The sequence below is a fragment of the Elephantulus edwardii genome, unplaced genomic scaffold (genome assembly GCF_000299155.1).
Source record: "Elephantulus edwardii isolate Elephantulus edwardi_28Jun2011 unplaced genomic scaffold, EleEdw1.0 scaffold00084, whole genome shotgun sequence".
Taxonomy (NCBI): Eukaryota; Metazoa; Chordata; class Mammalia; order Macroscelidea; family Macroscelididae; genus Elephantulus; species Elephantulus edwardii.
In genome coordinates, this window is record NW_006399834.1 from 10,425,668 (window position 1) to 10,440,575 (window position 14,908).

Consider the following 14,908-nt stretch of genomic DNA (forward strand, 5'->3'; position numbering starts at 1 on the left):
GGTGGAAGATCTATTAACAATCTGTGTTATGCAGATGACACAACCCTGCTTGCTGAAACTGAGGAGGACCTCATGCACTTGCTGCGGAGGGTCAAGGACTGCAGCCTTCAGTATGGACTGAGGCTCAATGTCAAGAAGACAAAGATTCTCTATGGCAGGATATATGTATTTTTTTATTCATCATGTAACATCCTGTTTTAACCATGTTCTTTAAAACAATTGAAAATAAATATCGTCGTACGCCTATAGGAGAATAAAACCGTAAGCCTTTTGATTTAAACAGCCTGATGTCAAGAGCTAATGGGTATGTCTTTGGGAACTGGACCTTGTTCAGTAATGTGTGTATTGGGCAAGGCATAAAATTCTTCAAGTCAAAATGAGAAATGTTTGAAGGAAGAAGAGTTTTAAAGGCCTTAATATTTGATGATGCAGTGATGCTAGGTAAGTGACTTATTTCACACCGAAAAGCAAGAGAGAAACTCTTACCAGTCTAATTATTTATATGTATTGTTGTTGGCTTAGCTGTCTGGGTATGTCTTCTACACTGACTGGATATTTGTTAGCAGTAGAGAAAAGCATGTGTTGCTTTTTGTGCCTACCTGTTGTGTGGGTAGGACCATGCAATGGGCTGTACTGTTCTTGTTTTCACTTCATTTCCACAGAGACATAGTTTGTATCTTTTGCTCCGTATCTTCCCAGGCTTCTTTTTGTGCCTTCCTTTCCTCTCCCTTTAGGCTATATATTTATTGCCTTAGATATTAACTGTCTGAGGACAGGGCAGGGTTGAGAGCTATTGTGCATAGTTTCACCATGTGTTGCAGGCAACTCAGTGGCACATAACTGTAATATCCAACAGAGGAGGAATTTTGAATCACTTAGAAAAAGAACTAAATCTTTCCAGACCTTGAAATATATGTTTTTGCCCTAGGCATAATGCTTTGCACCTCTAATGATCTAAAAGTGGAGCAGGTAGCTGGGACAGCTTTCTTCTCTTTACATTCATAAAAGGACCGCCCCCACCCCCAGCCATCTGATGTTAAAAATCAAAAGCCCATGATTATTTATGCCTCATGCATATTTTTCAAGTAATGAATCTGATGTCTACTAACTGGAAAGCCTCTGGTGAAGGGTGCCAGGTAGGGCAAATAGGCAAATAGGCCAATGACCTAAATAATTCACATGCTATGAGTGAAGTCCTCTGTACTCCTCACACTCCTTTCCATGCACAAGACAGAATGCTGCCTGAGGACGCCCAAGACTGTGATTCTCTAGGGAAAGTTTGCCCGCCAGTAATACTTCAGTAGACTTGTTAAGGCTTTAAAGTGTATAGATTAAGATAGTATTTTAGGCTTCAGTTAATAACTTTCCAAAATGTGCTTGTCTGTGGAGCTCCAGATTTGTTGAAGTATCCAGGCAATTTTTTATTTATAGAGACTCTGTCACCATTGCCTTCTGCTGGGTAAGGGCTGGCACTTCATTAACCAGCTCCTCCTCAGTTCAGTGCACTTACTGTATAATATTGTTAAATGTCATAGTACAAACTCATGAATTTGTATACACAGCAGAACAACACCTTGCCTCACCCTGCACCATCCTCACAATTTCCATGCTTAAGCATGTTGTAGTTCCTGTCAGTCCATCTCATTGAGGGTCTTCTTCTCCTTCACTAACCTTCCACTCTTCCAAGGTGATGTAATTTCCAGGGACTAGCTCCTCCTGAGAACAGGCCCAAAGTGTTAAGTTGCAGAAAACCCTAACAGCCTTTTAATATCTGTGCACTTAAGGAGGCTTGGTTCATTTAACTAGAACAGAAACTAGGAGTCCTAACTTTAGATCTGGGAAGCCAATGTTTTTCCTGGCTCCTCTGCTTAAGACAATCCCACTCTGGCTCTCCTTTAACAGCACTAAAAGTTGAAGGACACCCATAGACTTCTTAACCAGTCTTTAGGCTCCCAAAACTACCTTCTCAGACACCCAAGAGCCTGCTACAAGGACCTGTGTAGGCTTCTTCTATGGCTCCACACTAGGAGCAGGAATGATAGGGTAGCATGATAAATGGAGTATCCAACATTTGAGGGAAGACAAGTGGGACAAGGGGCTTAAATATTTATTTATATTTGTGTTTCTCCCCTCCTCTATGTATGTAGAGTAGGCCTAGAGTCTAAAATTCTTTGATTTAAAACACTAACATTTATATTAAAAGTAACATTTGTTGTTGTAGTTAGCAGTCAAGCATAACTCAGTTGTTGTCAGCATTGGAGGCAAGTAAAATTCATAGCAACCCTATGAACAGCTAACCTGAACCCTGCCCTGTCCTGTGCCATCCTCTTCAACTGACACACTAGAGCTCACTCCTGAAGTCACCATGTCAATCCATCTAGCTGGCAGTCTTCCTCTCCTTTGCTGTTCTTTCAAGTATTATATCCCTTAACAAGTAATAGCCTCACCTAGCTGTTGTTATGTGCCGTCGAATAGCTTGCAACTCATAGTGACCCTATGTATAACAGCCCTAAACTGTGCTCTGTCCTGTGCCAGTCGCACTGTCTCTGACAATCCCATCCCGATTACCGCAGTCACTGAATCAATCCACCTCATAGAGGGCCTTCCCCTCCTGCGCCTGCCCTCCACCCTCCCAAGCATGATGTCCCTTTCCAAGGATGGGTCCCTCCTTACAACATGTCCAAAGTATGTTAAACGAAGCTTCAGAATCCTTGCCTCCAAGGAACTGCCCAGTTTAACTCTCTCCTGAATGAATCTGTTTGTTTTCCTAGCAGTCCATGGTACCCTCAATACTCTTGTCCAGCACCACAGCTCAAAGGCATCAATTCTCCTTCTATCCTCCCTGGTCACTGTCCAACTCTGATGCATAACAAGTGATAGCAAAAACCATGGCCTGTATCAGACCTTAGTCTCCAGAGAGACACCGTTGCTCTTCAATACTTTAGAAGGCCTCTAACAACACTTTCCCATTGCAATGCATCTTTTAATTTCCTGGCTGCTGGTGCCAAGAGTGTTGACTGTGGAGCCAAGCCAACTAAAGTTGTTAACAATCTCAATCTCTTCACCATCCATCCTGATGCTGCCAATTGGTCCAGTGGTGAGAATCTTTTGTCTTCTTGACATTGAGCCTCAATTCATATTGAAGACTGCAGTCCTTGACCTTCTGTAGCAAGCGCTTCAGGTCCTCCTCAGTTTCAGCAAGCAGGGTTGTGTCATCTGCGTAGCGTAGATTGTTGACTGATCTTCCACCAATCCCCACCCCACATTTCTCCTCATAGAGTCCTGCCTTTCGGATAATCTGTTCTGCATATAGGTTGAAAAGGTATGGAGATAGGACACATCCCTGGTGTACGCCCTTCCCAATTTTGAACCATGGCAGTGTTTCCTTGCTGTTCTGATGACTGCCTCTTGGTCCAAGTATAGGTTTCGCACATGTCCAAAATATGAAAGATGATGGTTCACCATCTTTGCCTCAAACGACAAGGATGGAACTCAGCTAGGGCCTCCCCTAGTGTTTCCTGGAGGAAGTAGTAGTCAACATTGATCGGGCCTTGAGACAGGCTCACAGCCCACTGTGCTTCTCAATGAACTAAAATTTGCTGGATATCCTCTCAGAAAGTTAAAATGAAAATGTATGAAGTTATTACAGAATAATTTCTTTTTCAGTAGGGTGGCACATGTGACTAATTCAGCATGCTTGGATTGTATCAGAGGAGTAATAAACTACCTCCTCTGTCCTTGAAGGTTACATTAGTCACTAGAGCACTGTAGACATGAAAGAAATCTACACAATAATAAATTAAAACCTTGCTTTTTAGTGAAGAGGTTGAGGCCTAGGCAGGTTCTGTGACATGGCCCAGTCCTTGGAGCCTCTTTGAAGCCAAGCCTAGTACCAGCCTCTATCTAACTTGAGAGATACATTACTAAGGTTAAATTGATACTTTAAAAAAGAAAAATTATTAACCATCTAGAATAGACTGTGACAATCTGGTCTCTACCAATACATGTATAAAGTGTTTGCTACCCATTCATGGTATTGTCAGAAAGCTTCTTCTGGTGGCCTAGTGGTAAGAAGTTGTGTTATCAATCCAGAGGCACTCAGCTCAAATCTACCAGCCGCTCCAAAGGGAGAAGGATGGGTAATCTCCTTTTGTGTGATTTATAATCTCTTAAAAACTCACTGGAAGATCAGCTCCAACTACACAGCACCTAACAGCATATAAACTAAGCAAATCTACACCTAGGTTTCTACTCTGAATATTAATGCATTTTTTAGTAATCCTACTTTAAAAAATAAACCACACTCTTCTTCAGTGACTTACTTAGTAATAACATCAGACCTAAAAAGTAGAGAAGGCTGTAAGGACAGTATATCCAAGACTAGAAGCATCTTTATCACAATGATCTTCTACATCATGATACATGGAGAAGAGACTGCAACTGTCAATGACTTCATCTTACTTTAATCCATAATCAATACACTTACCAGCAGTCAGGAGATCAGGAGATGTATTACACTGGGCAAGTCTGTAGTCAGGGACCTCTGCAAATTATTGAGGAGCAATGCTGTCTTTTTGAGGACTAAGGAATACTTGATTCAGGCCATGGTTTTTTTGGTCACTTGCTATACATGAGAGCTGGACACTGAATTAAGAATGACAGAAGAACTGATGCCTTGATAGAATAGGGACAAAAATGATAGCTTTGTCTAACATAATTTGAGCATGTTGCTAGGAGAGGCAATTTTTTGGAGAGGGACATCATACTTGGAAAAGTGAAGGAATAGTGACACTTAACTAGTTGAACTGATGCAGTGATTGCAGTAAAGGGCTCAAGTGTCAGACTGTGAGAATGGTACAGGACTGAACAGGGTTCAGGTCTGTTGTTCATAGGGTTGCTATGGGTCACACTCCACTTGATGAGAATGTAATAGCAATGAAAGAGTGAAGTGTTTTTACACCCTATTCAGGTATACCAACTTTTAGGTAGAATGTTCACCAAAAAAAAGTAATCAAATGAGAAAGAAGCCAAGGGAACTGAGGTCAAAGTCAAGAGTGAGAAACTTTTGCTTATAAGTTGGGCTCCACCTTAAATTCTTGAATTCATACTGTTTTTCTCTTATTAACTACTGTTACATTATCACAATGAGAAGCATTATAGGACCCGGAGACCAAAATTACAATGTAGGAATCAGAAAGAGTCGGTCACTTTAATTAAAAAAATACTAATCATTTCAGAGTGGCACTAATACTACAAATTATGATGCTACAACTCCAACTCACGTTACAGATAAACTCTAAAAGGCTTAGGTTTCAGGGTGGGAGTCAGTGGAGCTGCTAATTAGAGGACGGTTTCTCATTCCTACCAGCGCCAGGATTGAGGCATTCCTGAAGGGAAACAGACTGTCTTTAGTCCAGTTCAGTGGAATCTGAAGGTAGAACCCTCTTGAAATAGTGTTATTACTTAATAGACCCTCAGTCTAGGCATCCTCATTTTCTCCCAAATTCTAGGGTTCAAGTGTATTTGTCTGTTTATTGGACTTGGCATATAGAGCATTTCTTCAGCCCCCACTCACCTTGCTTATCACTTGAATTCCATGCTTTTGGCTTCATCAGTCAGTGTATGTTCCTCATAAACCAAACTTAACATTTTTTTAAAGACGTCAATTCATGGAAGAAATCAGCTTCCAGGCCATTGCTTGTCACATTTTATTTGGGTGTTGTTTTCCCTTATAGTGCCAGAAAGTTGTATACTCAGACAGACAATCACATGCCCACAGTTCAGAATGACCTCACTGAGTATCAAGTTTCCAGATGTTGGGAAATTCAGTCCTGCTGAAGGAACTTGCCTTTCTTGCAATGTAGGATGATAATGGCTGATATAATTCAGCAGTAAATTCTGATTTGGGTTTTAAAACAGTAGCCCAGTTGCTTAAGGGGAATATCTGTCATCTACTTGTCAAAAAGGGAACAGTCCTCTGAAGAGCTTGATTTCTTGAACCAATTCACTTACAACATGGTTTCTTCAGGCTCCCCAAATCTTTGTATTGCTTTTTATGTCCTCAGGTGAGATAGGACTGCCTCAAAGGCTTAACATTCTAGTCCTGGATTGGCCTTGGGGAGAACAAGCATGTTTCACTGGGAGTTTTTGTGATATAGTCCATCGTGAGCTGCACTGCCAACCTACAGGCACTTTTAGCGACTCAAATCCACCAGCCACTCCAAGGGAGAAAGATGAGATGTCTCCTCCCATTACTATTTAGAGCCTGAGAAACCTGATGGGAGAGTCGCTTGGAACTGACTCAAAGGCAGTAAGTTTGTGTTTTAAAATTTTTAACTGAAAGATCTAAAAATAGTACCACATCCAGTAGATTTTGACCTCAACTCTTTACCAACCAGTAGTACAGAACTGCCCCCCAGGGCTTCCCAGGCTGTACATCTGTATTGGTGTGGTAGGTTTGAGGTTAGCAGCTGTGTGCTTAACCACTGTATCACCAGAGCTTTTACTGGAAATCTATTAAAGTTTATTTTCCTCCTCCCGTCCTCCTGGCTCATTTAAGGACAGTTCCTATGGGCCCATGAAAACAGACTATTCTGCACAGAACTTAATGAGAAATTAAGACAGTCTAATAGAAACTTAAACATCATTCACATGGTAGTCCCATTCTCTATAGATGTCCCTCATTAAGCAAAGAGTATGAATAGACTTAGAGCATTTTTAATTCTTGAAAATCAAGTGGTAATGATTTACTTTACAAAGATTTACTAATTATTATGAACTTCATCATGCATTTATTGCTTCACACACTGAAATTTGTTGGGGGGAAAAAAACCCTATTTTTTAACAGACCAGGGCCATGCTCTTAAATAGCTGGAAACATCAATTATTAAAAATAGAATTTAGAAGCATACAACCAATGTCATTATTTCAGTCCAATTGCCAGTTTCCTTTAATTAAAGAAAAACAGGTGCTCAAATAAATGAGTTCTAGAATAAATGTGGCTCTAGTTAGTCATTACCATCTAAACAACATTCTGGTTCTGCTATGTTGTTGTTACATGCTGTCACACAGATAGACTGAAAAGGTACCCTTATACTAACTTTCCAATAAGAATATGGTAAGCTCAAGTGGCCCCATAACTCAAATGAATATTCTTAGAACTGTTGTTCTGTAAGAGGTACTGTCATGAAGTTGAGAATAGTTTTTCTACTTCGGAATTGAGTCAGCACGCTTTGCTTTCTCATTCATTTCTTCTCATGGTTAGGGCTCTTTCTGAGAAACGTGGAAGCAAATCAGAGCCTAAGCTCTAATAATTACCAACCACAGCACAATGCCTTGAATATAATGAGAATTCAAAACTGTTGCTATTATCATTAATATTACTGTTATAGTTGTCATGTCATAGAATGGGAACAGACCCATAGCTGACCTTCCAGTTGAATTTTCAGAGGCAGTAAATTGCACAGGGGCAAGAGCAGCTGGTAGATTCAAACTGTTCTCTGAGGTCAAGTCACACTCTTGCCAAATGTCACTTGCTTTGTTTTCTGGCTTTAATGGATTCCCTTCTTCTGCCTGAAAAAAATGTAGCTGTTCCATTTTTATGCCTAGTCATCCATTTAACAAAATCAGAGTGAAACTAGGAGGGGAATGAGAGAGAGAGGGGGGAGAGAGAGAAGAGAGAGAGAGAGAGAAAGAGAGAGAGAGTGTGTGTGTGTAAACATAAAGGTAGTAATTTCTAATTGTGATTGACAATTTAAAATTATCAGGATTTCCATATTAAAATCTCAAGTTTACTGTAACTTAACAGTGGCAAAATTCTAGGTTAGGTCCTAACTGGAGGTTAACATTTTTTTACAGCTCTAAAATTTCCTTAATATTCCTTTAGATAATGTTTAATTTGGATAAAGTACACATCATTTTGGATGAGATGGTGCTAAATGGATGCATTGTGGAAACTAACCGATCAAGAATTCTTGCCCCTCTACTAATACTTGATAAGATGTCAGAAAGCTAAATAATGGAAAAGCCCTGCCAGACAATACTCGATTTACAGATATGCTGACTCCATGGACTACACTCTCAACAACCACCACCTAAATAAGACTCAGAAGACGAGACCTCACAAAGTATCCTTCCAAAGACATTATAAATAGGCATTTCCCACAGTTCCTAAATGGAAAAAAATTGTATATAAAAATATGATGTTCAAGGAAGGGAAGGGGGAAAAAAATCACTAACTAAATAACAGCAACATAGTAAGCTGGGTGACAAAAGCAAATCATATGTAAAAAATTTATCTAAACTGAGACACAAGTTTTATTTCCTAACTTTTAAAAGCCATTTTCTCATTGCTTCTAATTTTGTAGAGTACCAAAAGAAATGTTTTTGGTCTGTTTCTTTTTAGCAAGTTCAATCAAAGAATAGGAAGAAGTGTGAAAGCTCTTGACCAGCCTTTGACAAAGGAGTTAATGACATACTTCATTTTGAATAACAATTTTCTGAATACTGTTTTCTTTTTGAATACTGTTTTCTAAGGGCCTTAATAGTTATTCTTTTTCAATCATCTACTCAAGATAGCAGACTAAATTTTGTTTGCTGAAACCTCTGACAACCATTTTTAGGGCACTCAGCAATTCTAATGCCATAGAAATGTTACTATCAAATAAGAGATACATATATATATAAAAGGACACTTACAACTATCCTTTATGCCGTATTTCAAAAGGCTTGTGCTGCTCATGGAGAAGCATGTCTATGTGGGGGAAGGACAAGTTCAGTGAAGGAAGGGGAGATACTTTTCTTGGTACATTAAGATAATCTGTACCTTAACAGAAATTCAGGAGTCTTTTTAGTTATCTTAGCCTGTAAAAGAGACATTCTAAGTACTGATATTTTAGTCAGCACTGTTTGCTGTTCAGTTTCTCTTTCAATCTCTCAAGGGAAGAAGTGGATGTCAGTTTGGTTTTTACTTCCTATCGTATTCTAAAAATTTACATATTTCAAAGTTTGCATTTATGAAGACCCAGGTAACAAATTCCAAAACCAAACCTGAGTTCTTTTGGACTCATTCCAAAACAGTTAGGTAGATGGAAGATTTCTGGGCAGGAAGTGGGACTGTGTAGATCCACCTTTGTATTAAGTAGTCAAGATTCCAGGGGATGCCCAGTCTGGATCAAAGTGTTTTGGAGGTCTGAGACATTTTAGTTAGGAAGCATTGTCCTAGTTGATAGACTGAAATTGGTACACTAGAAGCAGCTAGGGAGTGAACAAAATTAATTTTTGGGTCACACCAAAATAGTAGTTGAAATACATCTTGGCACCGATTTGAATATCTTGAGAGTACAATAACAGTTCAAAAAAAAAATACAAATTAGGTAAGAGCACAGAGAAAATTCTCAAAAACTTTCTAATTGATTTTCACATTTATGAAACTTGGCTAGCTTTACCTTGCCTTTATCTCTGCAAGAAGCATCCAGACATTTTAAAATGTTAATGACTTGAGACGGCTGATCAGTTTACCTACTACACCAGTAAACCTTTTCCCTAAGGGGCAGATATTAACTATTTTGGACTGTTCAGGCCGATCATTTTTGTTGTAAATACTCAATTCTGCACTTACGCAAAAGCAGTCTTGGATAATATAGAAATTATTTTTTTAATTATGAGATTGCCTCTGTTCTGATAAAATTTTATGTATCAACATGAAAAATTTCTTTCAATTATTTTTTTAAAAAGGAAAATCATGCTTAGCTCATGAGTCATATAAAACCGGACCATTGTATTTCAAGCCCTGTGCTAGACTGGGTAAAAGCTACATATGGAAATAATTAGAGAGACTCTTAACAGTGTCAATATGACAACATACAAACTGTGTTTTACCATACAAAGTTTTAGTCAGGCATCCATGACTTGATTGAGACAATCACCCCCACTGTTTCTGGATTAAAGCATTAAGTCATACATTTCAGTACTACTATGGTATTTTATTTTCATGTATTATCAAAGAGAGCTGAGAAATATTTTAAATGTTGCCTCTGTGCATTCACAACATTCTCATGCAGCAAATAAAAGCAGTCCTCAAATCACTTAATTGTAGTGGGAGGTATCTCTTCTAATATAGAAAGGGAATATACCTTTTAAACAGGTTAAGTAATGAGCAATTTCAAAACATGCTATGGCTCCTAAAAAAGCCATTAGGCTACAGGAGATCAGGCTTGGTGACATTTCTTTCATCTCTGTACACTGCTTTAGTAATCACAGGATTTTGAAACTATCAGTATAGCCCTTTTTCTTCAAAGCCAGGAAATAGCAATTTCCTAGTTGTATCTTTTCACATTTATGTAAGATTGAAAAATTATTCTAGAACTGAAGACTTACAAACCTGCAGATACAATGAGAAGCAGTGGATCTGATGTTTTAAAAGTTAACACAAATCACTTGGCTTTTTCTAGCTGAAGGAGGACTTAAGGTTCAACACAACAGTTGGTTCACAATTAAGCATGGAACACACATTTCTTCTAAGCTTTTTAATTTCACTAAATGTACTATAGAAAACCACAAACTTCAGTGATTTAAAATAAAAGTATTAGGTCTGATGAGTAACAGTGAAATAGTCACATGACACAATATTGTACGCTGCAAACATTTTAATGATTATTGTTGAGCATACATTTTGGAAAATTTTTACTTCAAACTGCAACAAGTTAAATAAATGTTTATAATATACAAAGAAAATACAACCAAAAGAAATACTTGCTTTAAGTGTGCCTTGCACCTAGACCAGTGTTGTCTTTGTTTTCCCCTTAATACATCTTTATTTTTGAGTTGCACACACACTTAAGAATTTGATCTTTATAGTACGGTATTTAGGAAATAAAAATATACTCCCACCTCAAAGAAATAAAAGGCTGCATGATTATATGCCAAACAAATGAGGGAATACTAGAATACTCTGACAGTGCAGGCATCATTAAAAAGGAAAAGAAAAAGTTTGAGATGCTCATCAACTCTCTATGTTTTAAGGAAGCAGGTTTTTGACCAAGTAGCTTTAAAAGCCAGCAAAACCAGGATCAGTGATGGCAACTGTAGTGTGTGGAGTATGAAATGACAAACTTTACACAAATACACTGTTAGAAATTTACCAGTGAACACTGAAGATCTGAAAAGCTGCTCTTTGGAACAGTCAAGTAGGACCACCGTATTCCAGTCACATAAGCCCTTGTAACAAAACACAGTGTTCTGTGCTATACACTTGCTGGCTGGGTAGTTAAAGGATTTGTTTTTGTCATTAGCAGCTAACAAACTTAATCCACATGTTCTTAAAGCCTTAAAGGTGGAAAAAAAGGCAAATGTCATCAGCATGGAGGATCATAAATTTCTCTGCACACAAACACGAGAGGCTTCACTAGTATTGTAAAAGTAGTCTCTGATGTCTCCCACTGTACTTCAAAGGTCAATTGAGATGAAAACCTTTCTCCATGGTAGCAGCTAGCAGGCGCTCTCTCATTATTTCCTCAGAAGAATACTCAGGCAACTTAAGATAATGTACACAAGTATTCACTGATGGATAGCTCGCGTCAGTAGCATCAACCTTTAAAAAAAAAAGTCATTAGTTTAAACATTTCTTTCAGTCTTTAAGTAACTTAATTCCATCTGGGTGCTCCATTAACTAAGTATATACCTTGCGTACAACTGTGAGCCGGGGATGAAGGTTAGCCAGTCCTCCTGGAGGTAAGGTTGAACAGCCAGTAGTAAACTGTAGGAATGCTTTCCTTTCATCTGAAGACATGCCACACAAAACTCTCACAAATCTTAAGAAGCCAGGGCTAAAAGAACAAATATATAGTTATACTGATTTTGACAGCATTTTTGTACAAAAACCATTTATAAACCAGATTTATAAAAATCTGAAAAATGGTATCTACATGTCAGAACACAAGTCTACAAAAGAATGAAATGGACCGATAGAAGATACCTTGAAAAATCTTTATATTGAAAAATTAAATGACTGCTAAAAAGACAAGGGACATTCCTTAAAGACTTTGTTGTGGTTATAAATGGTAAGAACAAAAATGTTGATGGGATACAAAGATCAAACATTATGCAAAGAAGCCAGCAAATCAAGAAAGTATACACAATTACCAAAATGGTACCTGAAATAATCGATTTTAATGAAAATACAATGACTAGATCTAAAATACTATTTATTAGTGAAATGAGCTACTGATATATATCTCAATATGGATAAATTTAATAATCATTTTATTAAATGAAAGACTCCAAATCCTAAGGAACATGATTTCACTTATTAGGGTTCAACATCAATGAATACTGATTTAATGACTAGACAACTGTATAGTCAGAAAGGGGCCACTGGAATTGCTGTGTTCATTTTGCCAAAATTCTTGAAGTTATTAAAAATAATTTGTAGACTTTATTGATAATTCAACTGAAAAATTTAAACAAAGTTATATAAACATTATTAATTTATACTCTTAATGTGTATATGTAATAACGAAACACTTAATACTAAAGTCAAGTCAAATTACCGTCAAATTGTCCAGAAAAACACCTATGATGGTTACCAGGGATGGAAGGAAGGGAAAAATAAAGCTGGCTGCAGGGAAGAGTTTGATCAGACATTAGTTAATTATATTAATCTACTGTAACTAAAGGGACCACAGGTAGCCTAGTTGTAAGGAGCTGTGCTGCCTTTCCAAAGGCATATGGCTGAAATCTACCAGATCCTCTGTGAGAGAAAAATGGGCAGCCTCCTTCTCATGCTGTTTCCTGTCTCTGAAAACCTGCTTGGAGTGTCAGCTGAGTCAGTTCTGATTCTCACGGTACATAAAAACAACTGGAACAACTGTTATAAAAATGCATATTAATAATCAAAAGGAACTGTAATTAAAATGTTATGAAGCAAAATGTGTATGAATGAGAAACTAATGCTTTTGTAAACCAGTCTCAATTATATGTAGTAGAAAAAAAGCCCATGTTTATACATAGCTTGTATTTATGTATACATACACACATACATACACATAAAGAGAATATCCTAAAGGAATATATGAGTTTCCTTTTAATTTGTCTTACAACTTTCCTGTGAGTTTGAAATAATTTGAAAATAAAAAGATAAAGTTAATTCTTCTTAGAAAATATCAATACATACCTGTCACGTGTATATCCAAGCTTAGGTTCCGTGTAATTTATAATATCTTCTGCTGCCCAGGATGGTGACTGATTTCCACAAAGAATCATCTGTACTTCTTCATGGCTAAATGAACTTAATTTCTCCATTGGGAAAACTTTATTGAAACCATCTGCATTATATAAACAGTAAAGACAACATATAAGTGTTTCTAAGTTATAATTCCAAAAAGATCACAGGTCAAATTAAAATACCCATTTCAGCTAAATGGAGAGAAGTTGGGCAAAACAACCTAAAATACCTGAATTACAAAAACAAAACAAAACAATATATAGTGTTTTAAGTACAGAAATCACTGCTTAGTATCACAATCGTGAATAGAGAATATTGTCACTACTTTGGCCAAATGTCACAACAAATTCTTATACATACCTAACCTGGAGTTCTCTAGCTCTTTGTGTTTACAAGCCAGCTCAAGTTGCATTCTCATTTTCATAGTTAATTTAATATACTTTGCTCAAAGAACTCAGGTTATTCTAGCATCAATTAATTCATCCTGATTTATAATGTGTATAACAGGAGTGGAATCCACTTTCAAAAAAAGCTTGTTGCCCCTGGAAACTCTATAAACTTGGAGAAAAGATGAAGCTTTGTGTTCCAGACTTTTGTTCATAGTGTCACTATGTATGGGTCATCTACGACTCTACGGTACTTAACAACAACATGCAATCTGATACACGAAGAGGTGGAAGCTGAGGACACAAAAGCTATAGCTTTAGGATGTTCCCAACTCTTCTGGTCACTGCAAGATTTAATTATCCAGAAAAGAAAAAAAGCAATAAAGCTAAGACATCACCAGCAAGTTTTTATTATAGCAATGCTTTATTTTTTAAAAAAGGGGAGAGGAATAAGTTTTAAAATTACCTCTGAAAGCTTCCATCTGTTTCTGAATACCCGTATGCATACAGAAGTCAAACATCAAATCTACATATTCTTCTGCATTATCCATTGTTATCATCTGTAAAGAAAATGTTGCAATATTATTGTTTTAGTATACAACTGGCCTTGTTAAGATTTTGACATAGTTATGTCAAAAGCAAAATCTTTACCTCATCTTCACCACTGGGTTTGAGATCTACAGCTGTAAAACCATATATTCTTGAGGAAGGGCAGAACTGGAAATTTAAACTGAGAGAACAGAAAAATGATTAACAAACTACCCTTTATAGTGTTTCAATTTTATAACCCTGCTGCTCACAAAACAATAAAGGACATTCTTCAACAACAATATCAGGACGGCATGTTAGGTTTCAGTATGAAGCCTTTTAAATACAAAACCCGGTGAATGAAAAGTGTTAGTCCTTGTTACCAAACCCATCTGGCTTTACAAAAATTGCATGTGACTATCATGACCCTAGTATTTTTTCACTATTTCACTCTCCTTTTGCAGAACAGAACTAATGATCTGAGATTTTCACAACAAATTATAGGAATATTTTTACAAAGTTTTTCACAAAATCTTTTTTTGAAGAAACTATTGCTTCATTAAGGTTATTCATGCTATAAACTTATAATCCCTAACCAGTTACCAAACACAACAACAAAGGGAAGACTTGCAATTAAATTATAGGAAAATGTTCTGAAAGTTGAGTAATTCCATGTAAATAAATGACAGGACTTTTATCAAATGATCTGGAGCAGTCCTACTGGGTTAAGACTGACACATACAAACTATTTTTGAGCTTTGCCAATTATATA

At 37.3% G+C, this 14,908-nt stretch overlaps 2 protein-coding genes across 2 annotated transcripts in view; one reads left to right on the forward strand and one right to left on the reverse strand.

Annotated features, from left to right (window-relative positions):
• AP4S1 (adaptor-related protein complex 4, sigma 1 subunit) overlaps positions 1-8,014 on the forward strand; it is a 24,546-nt gene extending 16,532 nt beyond the window's left edge. The window contains exon 5 of the mRNA XM_006889973.1: positions 7,886-8,014. Coding sequence (XP_006890035.1) covers positions 7,886-8,014 — 129 coding nt within the window. The remainder of the gene's footprint in view (positions 1-7,885) is intronic.
• Positions 8,015-10,631: 2,617 nt separating this feature from the next.
• HECTD1 (HECT domain containing E3 ubiquitin protein ligase 1) overlaps positions 10,632-14,908 on the reverse strand; it is a 97,670-nt gene continuing 93,393 nt past the window's right edge. The window contains exons 38-42 of the mRNA XM_006889974.1: positions 14,260-14,338; positions 14,075-14,168; positions 13,172-13,322; positions 11,681-11,825; positions 10,632-11,590 (exon numbers count right to left, since the gene is read on the reverse strand). Coding sequence (XP_006890036.1) covers positions 11,453-11,590; positions 11,681-11,825; positions 13,172-13,322; positions 14,075-14,168; positions 14,260-14,338 — 607 coding nt within the window. The 3' untranslated portion in view covers positions 10,632-11,452. The remainder of the gene's footprint in view (positions 11,591-11,680; positions 11,826-13,171; positions 13,323-14,074; positions 14,169-14,259; positions 14,339-14,908) is intronic.